This window comes from Oncorhynchus kisutch, linkage group LG14, assembly GCF_002021735.2.
Source record: "Oncorhynchus kisutch isolate 150728-3 linkage group LG14, Okis_V2, whole genome shotgun sequence".
In the NCBI taxonomy this organism is placed as follows: domain Eukaryota; kingdom Metazoa; phylum Chordata; class Actinopteri; order Salmoniformes; family Salmonidae; genus Oncorhynchus; species Oncorhynchus kisutch.
In genome coordinates, this window is record NC_034187.2 from 58,531,772 (window position 1) to 58,553,580 (window position 21,809).

Below are 21,809 nucleotides of genomic sequence, written 5' to 3' on the forward strand. Positions count from 1 at the left end.
GAGAAGGAGAGAGGACATGTTGAGTATACAATTGAGATTCTCCCAACATTCTGTATGTATACAAATGTCCTAACTGTAAACCAGATATTTGTAAAACAGCTAACGGGTCTTCTACATGAACCCGAGGAGGTAGGCCATTCGACTATACACACAGTGACATTTTACCCACATGCAAAATCATGCAAAAGGTAAATACCGAAGCGGAGGGATACAAAAACCCTTGTAGAACATGGCCGTCATCCCGTCTCCTTCATGCCCTTCCTATTTACAGTAATTTATACTGTGATTGGCTTTGATGCTGGAGTGTCAGCTTTCTATTGGCTTCTTACAAGTCACTCATAAACGGTGTCAATGACGTAGGTTGTGCACTAGGTACATTGTATCGTTTGGCTGAACGGAATAGTTACATTTTACGGAGAAGGGGAGAGTGGATTTATTTAAATTGAGACGTCGATCATGATTATAGCGCATCGTATTTTCATTATACCTATATTTTAAACCAATCCTCTAGCTTTTCACACGATTGTGGATGTAATATTTCAGGGTAAGTGGAATTATACATTTGCTTCCTGCGTTTTCGTTTTTTTCCCCTCGTAAGAACAAGAGTGCTTGTATTGTTTTAATCAAACCGTTCTAGACAAGAGGGTAGCCTAATAGGCTGATTTGTATTGACAACATTATTCACCCCTAAATTGTTTTTAAAAATGTATTAATATAATTGGTGACCTCAGTAGTCGCAGTCATGGCACTTGGTTGGGTTGTATTTTTTCGTAAGAGTTGAGGCTGGCAAGCAAGGTAGACTAATGGCTGTCGGTCGGCTTCGCCAGAGATTGTGAAATGGCCTAAAAGAGCACCTTCGCTAGACGACATATGAACCCTCCATTATGGTGTGAACCGTGAAAGCTCTCGGTTTATAACGGTGGAGGTGCGCGCATGTTGACAACCGGGCCACAACAAAAACAATAGAGCCAGCGCGAGCTGTCACAGCGGATTTGTTGTCTGACTGTCAGTCTCTTGCCACGTTCAAAATAACTTGGAACTCGGGTTCTCCGACTTCAGTGCTTTTATGAAAACGGGGAAAAACGAGCTCCGACTGGGAAAATCGTTTTGAACGGTGCTCCAACTTGGAATTCCAAGTTGACAACTCGGGCATCTTTCTAGAACATTAACTTTCCGACCTGAAGATCACTGACGTCATGATTTGACCTCGCCCCCCGGTGTTCCCAGTTGGCTTCAAAGTGCCATCAGAATGTCTGTCCGTCTTTGACCTGTCTGTCAGTCTGTGCCTACAGTAGTCTGGCTTGCTATTACAATTTTTTTTAGACAATTACTTTTAATTGAAAATAATAGGCTACACTTCAGGCTGCACACAGTAGACGATATATATCCCCTGGATTTTCATCTTCAATGTAGCTGTTAGTGACGAAATACTCAGGTAGGCTAGCTATCAAAGGCAAAAACACAGATGTCAGAGCACGCTGATAAAACTTTCAAACCTTTTTTAATTTTTTTATATATTTGCGTTTTATAATCACTATACTTCAAATCTCTCTCTGCATTTTAAAATCATTATACCTCTCAAATCTCTCTCATGTAATTATTGCACCTTGATGTACTGGCTTTGCATGTGATTATTAAAACAAACAACAAATCACTAATCTGTGATGCTGGGGTTTGGAGATCATGCTGTACTGCACATAGGGGGCCTACATATTTAGATTTGTATACCTTCACACAGCATACCTTTAATAAATCCTATTACATTTGAATGGGAAACCTATTGTATGAAGCTTCTTAAGGTCTTTCAAAGTATTTTGAAGGCCTTGACCACTGTTAACATCTGTTATATTTGATCTCATGTGGACCATTTGCTCAGATCTCTGTAGCCAAGTGAGCAGTGCCATAGAACAGAGGGTATGGATTCCCTAGCTGTTAGTCCACCTAAATACTGTACTTATCCTTTAGCTTATGCATAACCTCTTGATGCATCAGCAGACATTAATATTAGATTCTGGGCCTTGAATTAGATTCGTAGTGGAACGTTAATCATTTTAATGTCATGTGACCTGGAAATTGGCAGCTATGTTGTGTGGAGGGTCCCAAGGGATCCGGTTCTTAGTCTGATTCTAATGCTGCTGCTTGGGTAGAAGTAGGCCAGACACAGCCTTGTGCTTTGGGGCCAGTCTGAAGGACACAATCATGTAGACTCCGACTACTCGTAAAACCCAAGTGATTGTAAGCCATACTTGCAGTATGGCACAGTTTGTTACACAAAACATCACCCAGACTTAAATATATATATATATATATATATATATATAACAATGGAGTACACATTCAAGCTGTTATCAGAAACCAATGAACTTCCAACCTTCTGAAAACATTGTCACAAGCCATTCTAAGAGACAATTTATGCTTGGTCAAAAAATATGCGGGAATAGGCGCGGGAAGGATGGTGTGATACAATTGTGGAACCTCCGTTGCAGTGGCCAATTGGCTCTCCATGCTGCTCGCCTCTCAAATTTTATAACAATTCTGAGGGCTCCGTATAGCTCTGCCTTGACATGATTGGTTGACGGTAGGTGAGGGTGGGAGGTCCTGTATAAACACAAACTTACTTACTTGACAATTTCCTTCACAACAGTTCTGCGCTGCTCGGCGATGCACAAGAAGTATGAATGCCCTGGCACCCCTACTGTACTTCTCTCACCCCAGTATTTACGGTATTACCGGCTTAGTACACAAAGGGGTGCCAAATAACCTGCAAAAAAAGCCTATTGGGTGTACCAGAATTCCCCCCCCAAAAATTGCACAAGTAATAGAGAATTTCCATGTCGTTTGCTAGCTAAATATGCTAACGAGCCCAAAGGAAAATAAACAAATTGCAAATACGGGCAATCCAGCTCATGAAGTTAAACAGGTAGGAACTATCGAATGTCATTTTTGGTGAGTTTGGACATTTATTAGCAAATGTGAACGAGACATTGTGCAAATGAACAAAACACGACAAAAAGCTAACACAATATGATGCGTTGTCACCTTATTAATTCAGCCACTTAGCAAATTAAGTTAGGAGTCTTCTTAACTAGGCTTGGGTGGTATCCAGACTGGCATACCGAGATATTCAGTAATACTATCACTGCACACAAGGGGCGCGGTTTTCAAACCCAACTGACCCTGCTTAGCTGTCGAGATCAGACGAGACTGCAGAGCATTTAGCACATTTTATACAATTAACTTAGGAGTTCTAAGATATCTAGCTGGCAAACATTTAGTTGTGAATTCCATACTGTAATTAGATCACCTGGCGCATGCTTCACAACAGTGGGTGACTCACAAGGCTCCTGTCTCTCGTCGTTGTGTGCTTGTAAACGAACACTGCGTGACTGGGGACTACTGGTAAGCTTGATAATGAAAAATTGTGACCGGGTGAAATGAAGAACGCAGTGTTCTTTATCTCCTAACGTATTGCACAAGTTGACTGCAGGTATTTACTTATACAATTTGTCTTTTTGTAGTTACTTTTGAATAAAATCTACAAAGAAATAGTTCAACGGTATTGAGAATCCATCCCATTGCTTTTTCCAAATACCCCAGTATATGGTATATACAGTTCATTCGGAAAGTATTCAGAACCCTGGACTTTTTTCCACATTTTGTTACGTTATAAGATTATTCTAAAATTATAATTTTTTAAAATCCCCCCCATAATCTACACACAATACACCATAATGACAAAGCAAAAATAGTTTTTTAGAAATGTACATAATTATTTACATAATTATTCAGTTCTATTTTTAAGCACCTTTGGCAGCAATTACAGCCTTGAGTCTTCTTGGGTATGACACTACAAGGTTGTCACATCTGTATTTGGTTAGTTTCTTGCATTCTTCTATGCAGATCCTCAAGCTCTGCCAGGTTGGATGGGAAACGTTGCTGTACAGTTATTTTCAGGTTTTCCAGAGATGTTGAATCAGGTTTAAGTCTGAGCTCTAGCTGGGCCACTCGAGGACATTGAGACTTGTCACGAAGCCTCTCCTGCGTTGTTTGTGTGCTTAGGGTCATTGTCCTGTTGGAAGGTGAACCTTCGCCCTAGTCTGAGGTCCTGAGCGCTCTGGAGCAGGTTTTCATCAAGGATCTCTGTTCTTTTCTCCATTCATCCTTTCCTCGATCCTGACTAGTCTCCCAGTCCCTGACACTGAAAAACATCCCCACAGCATGATGCTGTCACCACCATGCTTCATCGTAGGGAAGGTGCCAGGTTTCTTCCAGACTTGGCATTCAGGCCAAAGAGTTCAATCTTAGTTTCATCAGACCAGAAAATATTTTTTTTCTCATGGTCTGAGAGTCCTTTAGGTTTCTTTTGGCAAACTCCAAGCTGGCTGTTGTGCCTTTACTGAGGAGTGGCTTCCATCTGGCCACTACCATAAAGGCCTGATCGGTGGAGTGCTGCAGAGATGGTTGTCCTTCTGGAAGGTTCTCACATCTCCACAGAGGAGCTCTGTCAGTGACCATCGGGTTCTTGGTCACCTCCCTGACCAAGGCCCTTCACACCCGATTGCTTAGTTTGGATGGGTGACCAGCTTTAGGAAGAGTCTTGTTGGTTTCAAATGACTTTCTTTTAAGAATGATGGAGGCCACTGTGTTTCTGGAGACCTTCAATGCTGCAGAAATGTTTTTGTACCCTTCCCCAGATATGTGCCTCGACACAATCCTGTCTTGGCGCTCTACGGACAATTCTTTTGACCTCATGGCTTGGTTTTTGCTCCGATATCCACTGTCAACTGTGGGACCTTTATATAGACAGGTGTGAGCCTCTCCAAATCATGTCCATTCAATTGAATTTACCACAGGTGGACTCCAATCAAGTTGTAGAACCATATCAAGGATGATCAATGGAAACAGGATGCACCTGAGCTCAATTTTGAGTATCGTAGCAAAGGGTCTGAATATGTATGTAAATAAGGTATTTCTGTTTTTATTTTTAATACATTTACAAAAATGTATAATTTGTTTTCACTTGGTCATTATAGGGTTGTGTGTGTAGACTGAATTTGTATATTTAATGCCTTTTTAGAATAAGACTAACAATGTAGAATAAGTCAAGGGGTCTGAATACCTCCTGAATGCAATGTATGGTATATCTCCCATGCCCAGTATTAATGCATTATGCTAAATTTTGCACGCAGGAAAAAAATATTCTTGCTGTTTTTTTGTAAACGCAGATGTAAAATGCTTCTTGTTAACATTTCTGCTTGGCATAAGATTAAGTGTGTGCTTCAGTTGCTCCTCTAAACTCTGAGAATTCACGAACGGGTGTTCAGCAGACACTACTCTGACGGATGGGTATCTATTGGTAAAAATTCAAGATGAACTTAAAGCAGAACATTAGGAAATGTAGCTGGCTACATTATTTCTATGATGGGCCTAAACATTAGAAATATGTTGGCCATGCATCGTTTTTGCAAAAAAATACCTTTCTTTTTCATTGTAAGCTCCCTTGTGTGGCTGCCAGCCAAATAGCGTTGGACTTCTGCCATCTGATGAAAACAAGCTATTTTCTGCCAAATGTGTTGTACTAATGTATTTTCTGTGTAGGAAAAATTAGAGTTTCACGTCCCTTATCACTCTATTGAAGCAACAAATCACTGACTTTCAATATAAAACGCATCCCCTGTCAATGCACAGCTGGAATCACCTTCCGGTTTCTCCTGTTGTGCCATTTACAAACAAACACTTGACTGGCTCAACTGTTTTGGGGAACTAAGTAAACTTCATAATGTAAAATAAGAACGCAATCTGCTTTATCTCTTAACGCATTGAACAAGTTGACTGGGATTTATGCTTACTTAAAAAGTAGCTGCAAATATTAAATGGTATAGAAAAACAAAAGTAGTAAAAAAAAGAAGTAGTAGTTATGGTATTGTAAAACCATCCCGTGGCTATTTCCAAATACCCTGATGTAAGGTATACCGCCCAAGCCTATTAGAGAACATGCTGTCACAGACGGCCATTTCACTAGTCAATTATACTTAACAAAAATATAAACGCAACATGTAAAGTGTTGGTCCCATGTTTCATGAGCTGAAAAAAAAGCTTATTTCTCTGAAATTTGTTTATATCCCTGTTAGTGAGCATTTCTCCTTTGCCAAGATAATCAATCCACTTGACAGATGTGGCATATCAAGAAGCTGATTAATGATCATGCTGTTTACAAAGGTGCACCTTGTACTGGGGATAATTAAAGGCCACTCTAAAATGTGCAGTTTTGTCACAGCACAATGCCAATGATGTCTCAAGTTTTAAGGGAGTGTGCATGCTGACTGCAGGAATGTCTACCAGAGCTTTTGCCAGAGAATTTAATGTTCATTGGTTTACCATAAGCCGCCTCCAACGTCGTTTTAGAGAAATTGGCAGTACGTTCAACCGGCAACAACTGCAGACCACGTGTAACCATGCCAGCCCATGACCTCCAAATATGGCTTCTTCACCTGCAGGATCGTCTGAGATGAGCCACCTGGACAGCTGATGAAACTGTGGGTTTGCACAATCGAAGAATTTCTGCACAAACGGTCAGAAACCATCTCAGGGAAGCTCATCTGCGTGCTCGTCGTCCTCAACAGGGTCTTGACCTGACTGCAGTTCGGTGTTGTAACTGACTTCAGTGGTCAAAGGCTCACCACTGGCATGCTGGAGAAGTGTGCTCTTCATGGATGAATCCCAGTTTCAACTGTACTGGGCAGATGGCAGGCAGCGCGTATGGTGTTGTGTGGGCGAGCAGTTTGCTGACGTCAACGTTGTGAAGAGTGCCCCATGGTGGGGTTATGGTATGGGCAACCATAAGCTATGGACAACTAACACACATGCATTTTATCAATGGCAATTTGAACGCACCAAGATATTGTGACGAGATCCTGAGGCCCATTATTGTGCCATTTATTCACCGCATGTTTCAGCATGATAATGCATGGCCCGATGTCGCAAGGATCTGTAGACAATTCCTGGAACCTGAAAATGTTCCAGTTCATTCATGGCCTGCACGCTCTCCAGACATGTTACCCATTGAGCATGTTTAGGATGCTCTGGATCAACGAGTATGACGCCGTGTTCGAGTTTCCGCTAATATCCAGCAACTTCGCACAGACATTGAAGAGGAGTGGGACAACATGCCACAATCAACAGCCTGATCAACTCTATGCAAAGGAGATGTCACGCTGCATGAGGCAAATGGTGGTCACACCAGATACTGACAGGTTTTCTGATCCACGCCCCTACCTTTAAAAAAAAATGTAAATATCTGTGACCAAAAAATGTATATCTTTATTCCCAGGCATGTGAAATCCATAGATGAGAGCTGAATGAATTCATTTCAATCGCCTGATTTACCTTATATAAACTACTCTGCAACAATTTCAAAAATGTTGCATTTATATTTTTGTTCATTGTGTTTTTACGTCTGTATCAATGAACCTTTTTGGCAAATTTATTTTAATCATGTTGGTCAAAATGTTGATTTCCTCTGGACACATTTGTATTTCTGTTCAGCACATATACAACAGGAGCAGGAACAGTAGCTCCCACAAGTTACACTACTGATTTGAGATAAAGGCTGGCTGGCCTGGCTTGTTTGCATTTTAAAGTTGGCCACAGTAGTAAAACAGTTCCTCTTCTTTAATTTGTCTGGTTGAACCGGAGGTACAGGGGCTTTGAGGATATTTGTCTTTATGCATCAGGAAGAAGATGAGTATTTTGGGGAAAGCTGCTGGGAACAACGGATGCTACACCTCTCAACTTTGTTGGTTCTTGTATCGTTAAGAAGGTAGATTCTACACATGTTGCCGTTTTTTTTAAAGCACTTGCTGTGATTCTACATATTCTACCATGGAGCTAAGAGGACATTTTGCAGTATAAAATATTTTTCTGCATTTCTATGCATTTTGCCATGGCTGATTGTGTTCTGTTATGTTTGAACAAAAGAACACTGTTAAATACATTAAACATTTTCCATGAATGTAGCTTTTATTTGGGTGATTTGCTAGTTTGTTATATATTTTTTATAGAGGGTCATTATCTTTTCTACTTACTTTATATCTGGTTTAGTCATTTACACAAGGTTTTTCCATCCCAAAAAGTTATAAAATGTGCACTGTTTGGACCCGCCCATGGATTTCAATGTTAGACAAATCCCTGTGTAACACTGTTCACCATACACTCTTCTGGTCACTCGTTGACACACCAGGAACTCACACCTGTCACGGTTTGCCATGTTCAGCTTGTGTTAGACCTGACTGCTCTTAGTAGCAGTAAACCTGGCTGCAACGTGTCAGTTTGACAGGACCTGTGAACGCTCTTTCCTCAGCAAGAGTTTGCAATGTAAAGCCAATGTGACCGGACTCAAATGGTGATTCATTGTAAAGAGACTCCATGTAGCCCTGGAGTGGGATTTCTGCCGCATGAGGAGATCATCTCCATCAATAGAAAAGGTCAAAGGAGCGGGAGGTGACAAGGAAAATGCCTGAGATTTCAAGAGGGCCATCATGAAATGAATATGAGGAGAGGTTACAGAGGAAAAACCAACAGGCCTAGGTGGGATAAGTCTGAGTGATCAAGAAGGGGTTAACTGTATCTAAGAATAGTAACCATCAGGCCTCTACCTCTGTGCAGCTCTCTGCATGGAACCCAGCAAATTCTTTGCAAAGCACTGAACTGAGACTCAAGAAAAAAATGACAGAACTGAGATTTACTCAACCTATCCTCCGTTGTGAAACATTGAGGAATCCCTCCATTAGCTGGAGTCAGATAACCGATGAGTATTATAAGCCCCACCCCCGCCTTCCTCCTTTTCAAGGCATGATGGCCCTGGCCTTCAGTCTAGGACTTTGCCCACATTTCATTGACCAATGTGTAATCTGCTAAAAGGTCACTGCCACTAATTACTGTACACCACTCCAAAACCGACAGATGCCTAGCCTTGCTTGATTGCGCACTCTCTCTTTAATCAGAGGACATTTTCACAGGGTGCGAAAGCACCCAGTTGACGTTTCAAGGAGACATCCAGGCAGGTCGATTGAACCAAGGTGACGGAAGGTCTGCCCTCGACAGATAATGAGGCGGTCTCTGTAAGGTCTCAGCAACTCGGAGCAGTCTATTTTAGACCAGCCTGCCTGAGCCTGTCCAAAGTGTCTGAGTCTGGGCTTTAGTTGAAAGCTACGTCTCTCCTTTAGCTCTTTGGGGTTCCTATAATGTCACTGACAGAGTGAGCTGGTTCTGCTCTGGCTCGGTGTGAGTCAAGCGACAGCCTCATTATCTTGGCATCTAATCAGTCCTCCAGCCAGCTCCTAATTGAGCCATCAGCGCCTTCGGGGGGAGGAAGAGGGAGGATGGACATGTCAATTACAGTAATGAGAGGGGGTAGCCATGCCGAGTGCCGCACGGGGAGAACCGGGCTGGCCACAATCCTTATTGTAGTTCATTCTATGGCTAATCAAATGTGTCAGCAAAGTCAAGAAATTGTTAGGTTGCCGTTCACTGCGGGAGAGTCTGGGTGCTGACGGTGCTGCAAAAAGTGGTTGGGGGAAGAAGAAAAAAAATATTCACAATTTACACTGGAACTAACTAGTTCTGTATTAGTGGACCAATTTTTTTGTATTTTTTAAAGCAGTCCTATAGCTAGGGTTGAAAAGTTTCCTGTACATTTCTGGGAATTTTCCATGGGAAGTTAAGCCTGGGAATTTTGGGAAATTATAAGCTCTATAAGCTTACATCATTTGGTGGAATACACAAGGCAATTCTAGGTCTTGTGGCATATTTTGGTTAAACTATCCCCAACCCTCTGCATGCACAGTGCATTCTTCCATCACATGTACAGCTGATTCTCAAGATCTTGCACAGTAATGAGATCCTATTGAGCCCACACTACTACACTGTCTGAGCCAAGGACTACATACTTTCTGGTAAGTTTTGATGACAATACTGGGTGGGGTGAATATTTTTCATACGACAATTTTTTGTTAACTGGTAAATAGTAGCCTACAGCAAAGTGTGTTAAAATCATTTCTAACTTGTAAACATTTCTGCTAGTTAGTTTTTGCTACCATGTGGGTTTTTAGCTTGCTTGATCCTAAGTGAGGAGTGTTAATTCACCTGTCTGCATACATGTTTCATTTTAAAACATGTATCTTACTAAGGAGTTGTTTTAATCTAACTGCTTAACTATTTATCTGTACATGGAATTGTATTCGGTTTTTATTTAACCATTTTGTCCCCCTAATCTTTACAGGAAAAGGCCATGGGCTAAAGCTTATGTGTGGAGACATTTCACTGCAGCTAATGTAGAAGGAAAAGCTGTGTACTTTTGGAAATACTATGCCAAATCATATGTGAAGAATGCAACAAAGATGCAGAATAATCTGGCCAAGTGCATAAAGTTCCCTCAGTGCTCACAACAAGCAACCCCTGACAAAAGTCCCTCAACTTCTATTCGAGGTCAGATGTTTTTTTGACTCAATGGAGGAAGGTAGTCAAAGAAATGCTGATTAATGTCTTGCACGAGCTGTGTATGCAACTGGTTCACCTCTGATGCTCACATGCAATGTGTATTGGAAGAGATTTCTGAATGTTCTTCGCCCAGAATACACCCCACCATCCAGATATGCTTTATCTACTCATTTGCTAGATACAGAGTTCAAGTGAAGGTCAAGCAAATTATAGAGAAAGCAGACTGTATTGCAATCATCTCTGATGGGTGGTCGAATGTTTGTGGGCAAGGAATAATTAACTACATCATCTCCATCCCTCAACCAGTATTCTACAAGAGCACAGACACACCGGTCTCTACATTGCAGATGAGCTGAAGGCAGTCATCAATGACCTTGGAACACAGACTGTATTTTGCACTGGTGACAGACAATGCTGCGAACATGAAGGCTGCTTGGGCTAAAGTGGAGGAGTCCTACGCTCACATCACACCCATTGGCTGTGCTGCTCATGCATTGAATCTGCTCCTGAAGGACGTCGTGGCACTGAAAACAATGGATACACTCTACAAGAGCCAATGAAATGTTTAGGTATGTGAAGGGTCATCAAGTTATAGCTGCAATCTACCTCACCAAGCAAAGCGAGAAGAAATAGAGCACCACATTGAAGCTGCCCAGCAACACCTGTTTGGGGTAGTGTTGTCATCATGTATGACAGTCTCCTGGAAGGGAAGGAGTCTCTCCAAGAAATGGCCATATCAGTCTGCTGATATGGACAGCCCCATCAAGAGGATCCTCCTGGATGATGTATTTTGGGAGAGAGTGGTAAGCAGCCTGAAACTCCTGAAACCTATAGCAATAGCCATTGCACAGATTGAGGGAGACTGCCATTCTGTCTGATGTTCACTATGCTTGCAGATGTAAGAGAAGAAATCTATACTGCCCTGCCCACTTCACTGTTGCTCCAAGCAGAGGAAACTGCAGTTCTGAAATACATCAAAAAGCTTGAAGACAGCTGCCTAAAGCCCATACACGCCTCAGAGTACATGTTGTACCCTGGTATGCTTGCAAGCGCATCCTGTCTGGTGCAGAGATCAACAAGGCCTATGGTGTCATCACTACCGTGTCTCGCCACCTTGGCTTGGATGAAGGCAAGGTTCTTGGCAGTCTGGCGATGTACACTTCCAAGCAAGGGCTTTGGGGTGGAGATGCAATATGGCAGTCTTGCCAACATATCTCATCAGCCACCTGGTGGAAGGGACTTTGTGGATCAGAGTCTCTTTCCCCTGTTGCCTCCATCATCCTCCAAATCCCACCAACATCAGCCGCCTCAGAGCGCAACTGGTCCTTGTTTGGGAACACACACACCAAAGTACGCAACAGGCTGACCAATACAAGGGTTGAAAAATGTATGGCCATCCGGGCAAATTTGAGACTTTTTGAACCTGACAACGAGCCATCCTCAAGGTTGGAAAGTGACAGTAAAGATGATGCTTCAGAGTCTGATGTTCAAGAGGTGGACATTGAGGAGGTCCAGGGAGAAGACATGGAAGCCTGAGAGAAGACAACTAAAGCTTTAGTCTAGAAACTATCATTTTACAGATGTATGTTGATAAAGTTTTGGAGATGCGATGGATAATTCAATATTTTCTTTTGTTGGTCAGTGAAATCATCCCATGTGAAGAGTGAACTCATTTAATGTTAACTTTGTAACTACATAAAATGTGTATGTATGTATGTATGTGTGTGTGTATGTGTATGAAGATTTGCAATTATGTCTACTTATGATAAGGTAAATTTATCAAATGCAAAAAATATATATATTTTAAATGGTATTAATTTGCATTTATTCCCTAATTCCCATGAAATGTTTCCCCCTCTGAATAGTCCCCAAATGTGCAACCCTACCTATAGCGCAGGCATATAATTTATTTTTCTCTCAACCAGCTACAATTGGGAACGGTCTTGATTTTAGACAATTGGATAGAGAATTTTTCCGTGTGGGGGAATTTGGGTTCCAAACTTTTGTAGATAACTCTTTAAAATAAAAAAAATATTACTTGGATTTTCTCCTATGGATTTGTGGTTTGGCACATCCACAATGTAATCACTGACCTCTCCAGCTGCTGTTTACAAATCTTTCTGTAGAGAAAGGGGCAAGTTCAAAGAGGCTAAATTCATTCATTTCTTTCCTGGAAGAAAATATTACAAATCTGGAATAGTGAGTGAAAAGACATTGGAATCAAGGACTGATCTCATTTTCAGGAGGGGGTAGAAAGCGAGTCGTAATGTCCTGGATTACCATGAATATGGTGATAGCTTTTTATGTACCGGTACTATTTTCTTGCCAAATATAGACCGTCACTTGCATGCAGTTTCATTGTGCCATAGGGTTCTATCCAGATTAAGCACTCTTTGACGCATATATAATGTTGTTTGATAATGGAAATGATCACAGGGAATGAACCCTTGGGTGGTCTTGGAGTTCATGTTCCTGTCATGGCCAGTGATGTCAGTCTACATAGGCAAAGCCCTGCTCTAACACGGTCTTAAATGGTACTTGTCACCATATAAACATACGATTTACGTTTGTTTTCAATCGTGCTATTGGAATGGAGAGCTTTGGTGGCTTTGTCATTTCTGATATGCGGTTTGGGCGAATTAGGTCATGTTTAATTCACCGTTAATTTGTTGTGTTCACATGCATGTATTTTGCCCTGCATTTACAACTTAAGACTATGTGCCTGTATTGCTTACTCATGGAACTTTTGCATGAACTCTTGAAATGGCAATCGTTTGCGAGCCGGATTGTGCGATTCCAAGCTCAATATTTTTTAGGTATCTCAAGATTCTTCTGGCAATTCTAACATGGAAACTTCATTAGGAGGAAGAATGTTTGACATGCTTTTTACATTTGTATCACACATTTTAATTTATCATGATGAAAGTGGCCATTTTAGGGCCTTTTTAGACCTATACATTGTTCCTGTAAGACCCTAATCTAAGATCCAGACAACATCTTGGTGTCATTATACTCCTTTATAGTGTGCTCTGAAATATGGAGTACGTCTTGATTCTGAAATAAACATGTTCACATTCATTTATTCAACATAAATATTCATAACTCAAAAGTACCATTTTTGATTTAGTTAATTGTTAAGACGTTGTTTGGAACAAATACATTTCCAGGGCTGAGAATTGCCAGGGACCTCACAATACGATATTATCACGATCATTTGGTGCCGAAATGCGATTTGATATTCCAAACATATTTTGCTTACCGTATGTCTGCTACAGAGGGACAAGAGCGAGCAATGAGAAACCAAGTTTTGGAAATAAAAGTGCTGAAAACAAATTAGCTCCCTATTTAAAAGGAAGATGGCAAACACCGATTCAACCACAAAGGCAGAGAGGTTTTCCAATGCCTTGCAAAGAAGGGCACCTATTGGTAGATGGGTAAAACATTTAAAAAGCAGACATTGAATAACCTTTTTGAGCATGGTGAAGTTATTGAATTACTCTTTGGATGGTGTATCAATACAGGGATTTCACCATGAGGCCAGTGGTGACATTAAATCAGTGATAGGAAAAAACTGAGGATGCTTCAACTTTGAAGTTACTCCACAATACTAACCTAAATTACCTTGAAAATAAGAAAAATATTCCAAAACATGCATCCTGTTTGCAACAAGGCACAAAAGTAAAACTGCAACGAAATTAACTTGATGTCCTGAATAGAAAGCGTTATGTTCAGGGCAAACACGTCTGAGTACCACTCTTCATATATTCAAGCATGGTGGTGGCTGCATCATGTTATGGGCATGCTTGTCATCGGTAAGGACTACTGAGCTAGTTTTTTTGGGGGGGGGATAAAACAAGAAAACAAAATCGAGCTAAGCACAGGCAAAATCCTAGACGAAAACCTGGTTCAGTCTGAACAGAAAGTGTGCTAACAGCTGCTCCAGCATGTGAACTTGTGAATATGAAGGTGGGTGGCACAGACGCATATGTACTAAAGGACACAGGTGGGTTCTGACTGAGGCAGGGGTTACTATGTTCTGCACGAATTTACCTGGTTTCCTTTTTGTCATTTTGTTATAGTGCAATTTACCTCCACATTGATCCTGGTGACTCCTTGTGTATGCAGGATTTCCCTCCAGCTGAGTATTAATTGTAATCCATGCACTTGGCATCTAGTGAAGCTGCAATACTGTACAATACATGGAATGAGATTGGAATAGAGATGCTTTCCCTTATGCTTCTGATCCCAACGTAGGGAGGGCAGTAGGCTATAGCCTGGGTTTGTATCAAAACCACTCATGAATTCATATAAGCCAAAACTCTGAAAATGTGTGGTTGGTACAAACAAGTGCTAAATAACAAGAGGTTCTTGTTAATTGAACACAGTTTTACAAAGCGCTTATAAGGCCCTCTTGAGATGTGGGACTACTTACACCATTGTCTCATTTCCAGGAGAGTCCTATGAGAGGAATATGAGGATATAATTCATTTTTGTGGCCTCTTCATGAAAATGTATGTTGAACTGAAGTGAAACCCTGCTGAGTTAGACAGCATATTGTGTGGACTATGGTTAAAAAATGGGACCAATGGCTTTGTCAGGAAGTGGCTGATGTTCGAGGGTATGGCTAATTCCGGGCACGTGTAAATTCACTAGGCGAATAAAGGCGCTTCTGATATCTATTAGTCATTCAGTCCCATGTACAGTATCCAACTCTGAAATCACTTCAGAATGTTCTGGAACTCTGAATGTGTCCACTACCGCTGTGATATTGCTTAACGCCCCAAGGAACAAGGTTTGAGTTGACTCCAAAGAACGAAATTGCCCATGTTGCTTCTTTTCTTGTCATCTATGAAACATCATGCTACATGCTAGCCCTAGCCACATACTTCTCCTCTAACACGCTCACCTTGAAGTACAAACAACCCCCCCCCCAGGGGAGAAATGTGTCTTGTGTGAACACCGGTATTTTTAGATGCCTGTCGTAATCCTTCCGTCTCTCCCTCTGATGTCCTTGTGCATGGGAATTCCCCCTAGCGCTAGCGTTTAGCACGACACCCTGTTGTTGTCATAGACTAGCATCTATGAATAGGTGAGGGCTTTCGCTAATCGGTTGGAAGCGCCAGCGGCGGTTAGCATGCCTTTCCTCAGTGTGGGATCACATCTGACCAGGGAGGAATGACAATAGCAGGGTGACGTCGGAGCCTTTCTGTCGTTGAGAGGGGGGGGGGGGTGTGTTTACACTGTCTGATGGAGAAGCATAATAGCTGTTGGCTCGGTGTGAAGGGGTGTGTGTACTCAAACAGGTCAGACAGTGTTACCTGGGCTATTGTCCTTGAGCCACACGTTTTGAACAAAAACACATGTTTTTCCCTCGCATAACTCTGTCCACAGTACTTACGGATATGTTCACAGTAAAGTTGCAGTATTCAGAGCAAATCTTCTTTGCTGAGTAAATCCAATTAATACATTAATAGCTTGGTTAGCTTTTTGCCCCTCACAGTGTAGTGTAGAAGACAGATTCTGGTGCATTCTGGTCACATAGTCAACAACAGTCTCTTCTATGAAAACACATTATAATGGCTGTGTGTACATGAGGAATGTAGACGTAACTCTCTCTCTCTCTCCCTTCAAGGAGTGACATCGTCCTCACCACAGCAACGGTTGAGAAACTGGTGACCTTTGACCTGAGCGAACAATGAACTGAGGGCAACTCTCAACCAGCTCTACCAACGGCAGACCCTCTGCCCTGTCACCCTAGACCTGGGCAGAGGAGTGTGTGTGCGCGACCGCACGTGGTGTTTATGAGTCTGCCCGTACTCTAGAAAGAGCTACACTCCCTCTCTCCTCGTCTGAGAGGAGGCACCTCTGACCCTTGACCCTGATTGACTGACCCCAACCAACCACCAGGAAGCATGGGGAGGAAAAAGATTCAGATCCAACGGATCACCGACGAGAGGAACAGACAGGTGAGACAGAGATGAGTGGCTGTGTCTTCATAGTCTGGACCAGGGTGTTATTCAAGGGCCTTGAATATAGTCGACTCCTTATAAGATGGGCGAGAAAGATGTGTGCCCTTGCCTTTTTTCAGTATTGAAAGAGACATCCTTCCTCCCAATCCAGTCATATCCAGGCGGGCCGATGTACAGTTGAAGTCGGAAGGTGCATACACTTAGTCATTAACTTGTTTTTCAACCACTCCACAAATTTCTTGTTAACAAACTAGAGTTTTGGCAAGTCGGTTAGGACAACTACTTTGTGCATGACACAAGTAATTTTTCCAACAATTGTTTAGACAGATTATTTCACTTATAATTCACTGTATCACAATTCCAGTGGGTCAGAAGTTTACATACACTAAGTTCACTGTGCCTTTTTAAACAGCTTGGAAAATTCCAGAAAATGATTTCATGACTTTAGAAGCTTCTGATAGGCTAATTGACATAATTTGAGTCAATTGGAGGTGTACCTGTGGATGTATTTCAAGGCCTACCTTCAAATTCAGTCCCTCTTTGCATGACATCATGGGAAAATCAAAAGAAATCAGCCAAGACCTCAGAAAAAAATGTAGACCTACACAAGTCTGGTTCATCCTTGGGAGCAATTTCCAAACGCCTGAAGGTACCACGTTCATCTGTACAAACAATAGTACGCAAACACCATGGGACCATGCAGCCGTCACACCGCTCAGGAAGGAGACTCATTCTGTCTCCTAGAGATTAACGTACTTTGGTGCGAGAAGTGCAACTCAATCCCAGAACAACATCAAAGGACCTTGTGAAGATGCTGGAGGAAACCGGTAGAAAAATATCTATATCCACAGTGAAACGAGTCCTATATCGACATAACCTGAAAGGCCGCTCATCAAGGAAGAATCCACTGCTCCAAAACCGCCATAAAAAGCCAGACTACGGTTTGCAACTGCACATGGGGACAAAGATCATACTTTTTGGAGAAATGTCCTCTGGTCTGATGAAACAAAAACTTAACTGTTTGGCCATAATGACCTTTATGTTTGGCGAAAAAGGTTGAGGCTTGCAAGTCGAAGAACACCATCCCAACTGTGAAGTACTGGGGTGGCAGGATCATGTTGTGGGGATGCTTTGCTGCAAGAGGGACTGGTGCACTTCACAAAATGGATAGCATCATGAGGGGGGAAATTTGTGGATATATTGATGCAACATCAAGATATCAGTCAGGCAGTTCAAGCTTGGTTGCAAATTGGTCTTCAAAATGAACAATGACCCCAAGCATACTTCCAAAGTTGTGGCAAAATGGCTTAAGGACCACAAAGTCAAGGTATTGGCGTGGCCATCAAAAAGCCCTGACCTCATTCCTATAGAAAATTTGTGTGCAAAACTGGAAAAAGCGTGTGCGACCAAGGAGGCCTACAAACCTGACTCGGTTACACCAGGTCTGTCAGGAGGAATGGGCCAACATTCTTATTGTGGGAGGCTTGTTTGACCCAAGTTAAACCATTTTTAAAGGCAATGCTACCAAATACTAATTAGGAGTATGTAATCTTCTGATCCACTGGGAATGTGATGAAAGAAATAAAAGCTGAAAGAAATCATTCTCCTATTATTCTGACATTTCACATTATTAAAATAAAGTGGTAATCCTAAATGACCTAAAACAGGGAATTTTTATGAGGAATAAATGTCAGGAATTGTGAAACTGAATTTAAATGTATTTGGCTAAGATATATATATGTAAACTTCTGACTTCAACTGTATGTGTTAGACCTCCAAGGTCCATTTGACACCATGGGCCAGATTCACTGAATGTTTGTACTGGTGCAAACTATACACCTGTTGAAATAAATGTACCAAAAAAAGGTCAAACATAACTGTAAGCTTTTCTTCCTTCTCTTCAGCTAATGGTTTACAGTTTGAGCTTTTTATCCTCCTAAAAATAACAGGTGCAAATGTATATCTTTCCCTGTATTAATGTACTAGTGTTAGTGTCACTGCCCATTTAATGAACATCGTATCAGTGTTGTAGTGTAATGTTACTGTTTTCTGGGTTTGTAGAGTGTATCTTTTAGTTTGTTTGAGGGTGTGCGTTTGACTTGAATGGAGCTCTCACGCACCTGTGGCCCTTTCTGAGAGTGCATAGTGTTTCAGGCCGAGCAGGCACAGAGTTCAAACCGACATGGAGTCAATCAGATCACACACAGCCCTGCGGACAGCTGCTCCAGATAAATCAGAATGTCCACAGCAGCTGCAGACCAGTGGACACAGTCATATCAGGGACAGAAGTTACTGATCTGTGCGCGTGTGTGTGTTTTCAAAGGCTGAATGTGTGTGTGGGGGTAGGTGTGTGTTGAGAAAGGTAAGTGTTTGCATACGTGTATGTTTGAAAGGGTAAAAGTGTGGGAGTGGGATTGTGACTGGGTGTGTCTGTGCTACGGTCTTGGGAAATCTGTTTCTGTCCACTTCTTGTTCACTCACCACCCTCCTATTTGTCTGATGTTGCGATTTTTGATTAGATGAATTTATTAGTCATGATTGGTTAAATATTAAAATAATCTTCCTGGTTGTACATTGCAAAACGCAGAAAATACCCACAATACACAGAGGGTACATACAAAACATATTAGCATTGCACTTATGGTACAATGCCATGGTCGGTTTACGATGTTGACTATTCGGTGACAATGTACCTCATTCACTATTCCTACTACAATAACAACTGTGATTGCCTCAGGTCATTCAGAAATGTACACCCAACATACAGGATACATTGAAATAAAATCCATAATTGCTGACCAAAGGTTACGTATCACTACAGTAGCATTTCGTAATAGCATATTACAAAACCATAACCCCAGTAGATGTTACACCCTTCCTTGTCCTCTATTGCCCTTCCGTGTGCGCACTTGCATGTGTGTTTTTGATGTAAAAGTGGGAAGATTCTCTATATCTACGGGGGGGTGGGTAATTCTGAAGGAAGGATATTGAAGTCCCTTATCAGTTTTCTCATCAAAGCATCTCATTTGCATGTTCAGGGCTCTGAGCAACATGGGGAAGGAGAGTTGGGAAAGAGAGAAGGGTAAAGAGATTGAAGCTGAAGAGAATGGGGTTAGTTGCATGTGGGTCATGTTCATTAGGCACAAAACTGAAGAAAACACTGAAATGGAAGGAAATGTTTTTCATGGCACAATGTTTTGAAGCATTTTGCTACAGTGTGCCCTAATGAAAATGTCACTGAAGATCCAGAGTGGCACTAATTCACTCCATTGCAGATAAAGGAAGCCCACTCTGCTGGTTCACTCAGATTTTTAACACTGTGTCGGCACTTGTTAATGACTTAAATTGACACTTTCTACAGACACCACAACTCAAACTCATTTTCACTTCCCTCAACCTCTGCGATCTCTTCTCACCTCCCTCCATTATGTTATGTAAATCTCTTTGTGACACTGCTGATGGGGAAAAAAGTGCTTGTATAAATAAATCGAATTGATTCATTCTCTATCCCCTCCCAATGCAGGTGACGTTCACCAAGAGAAAGTTTGGGCTGATGAAGAAGGCGTACGAGCTGAGTGTGCTGTGTGACTGTGAGATCGCCCTCATCATCTTCAACCACTCTAACAAACTGTTCCAGTACGCCAGCACCGACATGGACAAGGTGCTGCTCAAGTACACCGAGTACAACGAACCCCACGAGAGCCGGACCAACGCCGACATCATTGAGGTAAAGCAAACAGAAAGGGCTATCAGCCTCTGACCATACCACTTTAGCTTGAGACTGCCTGGAATGCCAAGTGGGCAGGGTTTTCCCTTTTTGTGACACTTTGATTGGTTCCACTGCGCCAGCCAAGGTCAATCTGCACAGAACAATGAACCTTATTGCAACCAAAGTGTCGTCGCTTCTTTGTAGAAAGGGAATGGGAATGTAGTCTCAGAACTGATCTGATCTGTGTGTCTTCTTGCCAAGTCCGGAGGTCTGAAACTCTCACCATTTTTGAGGAAGTGCATCGGATGCTTAGCATTGTCACAGATCGTTTTGTACTGTATACCCAACTACGGTTGTCATTTAGCAATGAATTTGATCATATAAAGTTGGCTATACAGCACAACCGATCTGGAACCAGGCTATCGCACAAATGTACCTTGAAATTGTTCTCACTCAGACGCATAATTCAACAATACAGCTCGACTGTACTTGTTCCAATTCAGCCAGATGGACCTTCAGCTCCCATCCTTAGTTCTCATCTCCCACCACTCTTTTTTTCCCATCCTGTCTTCACAGACGTTGCGAAAGAAAGGCTTCAACGGTTGCGAAAGTCCCGAGCCGGACGGAGAGGACTCCATAGACCAGAGCCCCCTGAACGACGACAAATACCGCAAGACCACCGAAGACCTAGACATCCTCTTCAAGCGCTATGGTGTCAGTGTAAGCATCTCCCCTTTTCCTCACCATCTCCCCCAATTTAAAACACCTTGCCCTTAGCTAGCCACTATCCCTTAGTATGGGTGATAGCACTGGGATAGGTAAAATAAGTGCAATGAATGGTGGTACTCAGAGGTTTGCGAAACACTGAACTATATGGTGGAAGCTCCACTTTACCTACAGCAGTTTGATGCTGCTATTCTTCCATTGTCTTCCACTGAGCCAATGTTGAAAAGTGCTAACTATCAAATTTCTTTCAGTCTGCGGTCCCGCCCCCCACATTTTCAATGCCCGTCACCGTCCAGGCTTCTAATCAGAACACATTGCAATTCAGTAACCCTGGCAACGCCATGGTGACCACCTCCTACGTGACGTCGCCGTCTGACAACCACCACCTGTCGCCCCAGCAACCGGCGCTCCAGAGAAACACGGTGTCTCCTGGGTTGCCACAGCGACCTGCCAGTGCAGGTGAGCGAAAGAGGTCATCTTTCCTCTCCACACAAACTCTGTGCTCTGCCATAGCCATTGTCCTGTTCATTAGGACATGCAACGGAAAACGTAAAAAAATGTTTTGCAACAGAAAATTAATGAGCGTTTCTTAAGTCCAGGTAGTCCCTCCCTGTTTCAGTCCATTTGCTGCCAAATGAACAAGACCCTGGTTCCAATCAATGAGTTGTTACAATTCAATGAATTGGAAACCTGTTTCAAATCCATGTTGTTCTGAAGCAATGAATCCAGACGACCTGGGATCAAACACACGTGTATTTGATTATTTAAACATTTACTTTCTATGTATTTGAGTATTTTCTAATAATGTGGCCAAAATCATCTATTTCTATTGGAATCATTTGAAAGTATTTTGCAATTTTATAAATAAATATTTTCAAATACTTTTTTCCAAATATATTATTTCAAAC

At 42.0% G+C, this 21,809-nt stretch overlaps 1 protein-coding gene across 8 annotated transcripts in view; it reads left to right on the forward strand.

Annotated features, from left to right (window-relative positions):
* The first annotated feature begins 369 nt into the window (after positions 1–369).
* Positions 370–21,809, forward strand: part of LOC109903572 (myocyte-specific enhancer factor 2D homolog) — a 32,609-nt gene continuing 11,169 nt past the window's right edge. For all 8 annotated transcript variants that reach the window (XM_020500353.2, XM_020500356.2, XM_020500357.2 and 5 more), the window contains exons 1-5: positions 370–544; positions 16,130–16,463; positions 19,990–20,193; positions 20,752–20,895; positions 21,153–21,360. In XM_020500353.2, the coding sequence (XP_020355942.1) occupies positions 16,410–16,463; positions 19,990–20,193; positions 20,752–20,895; positions 21,153–21,360 (610 nt within the window). In that variant the 5' untranslated portion in view covers positions 370–544; positions 16,130–16,409. The remainder of the gene's footprint in view (positions 545–16,129; positions 16,464–19,989; positions 20,194–20,751; positions 20,896–21,152; positions 21,361–21,809) is intronic.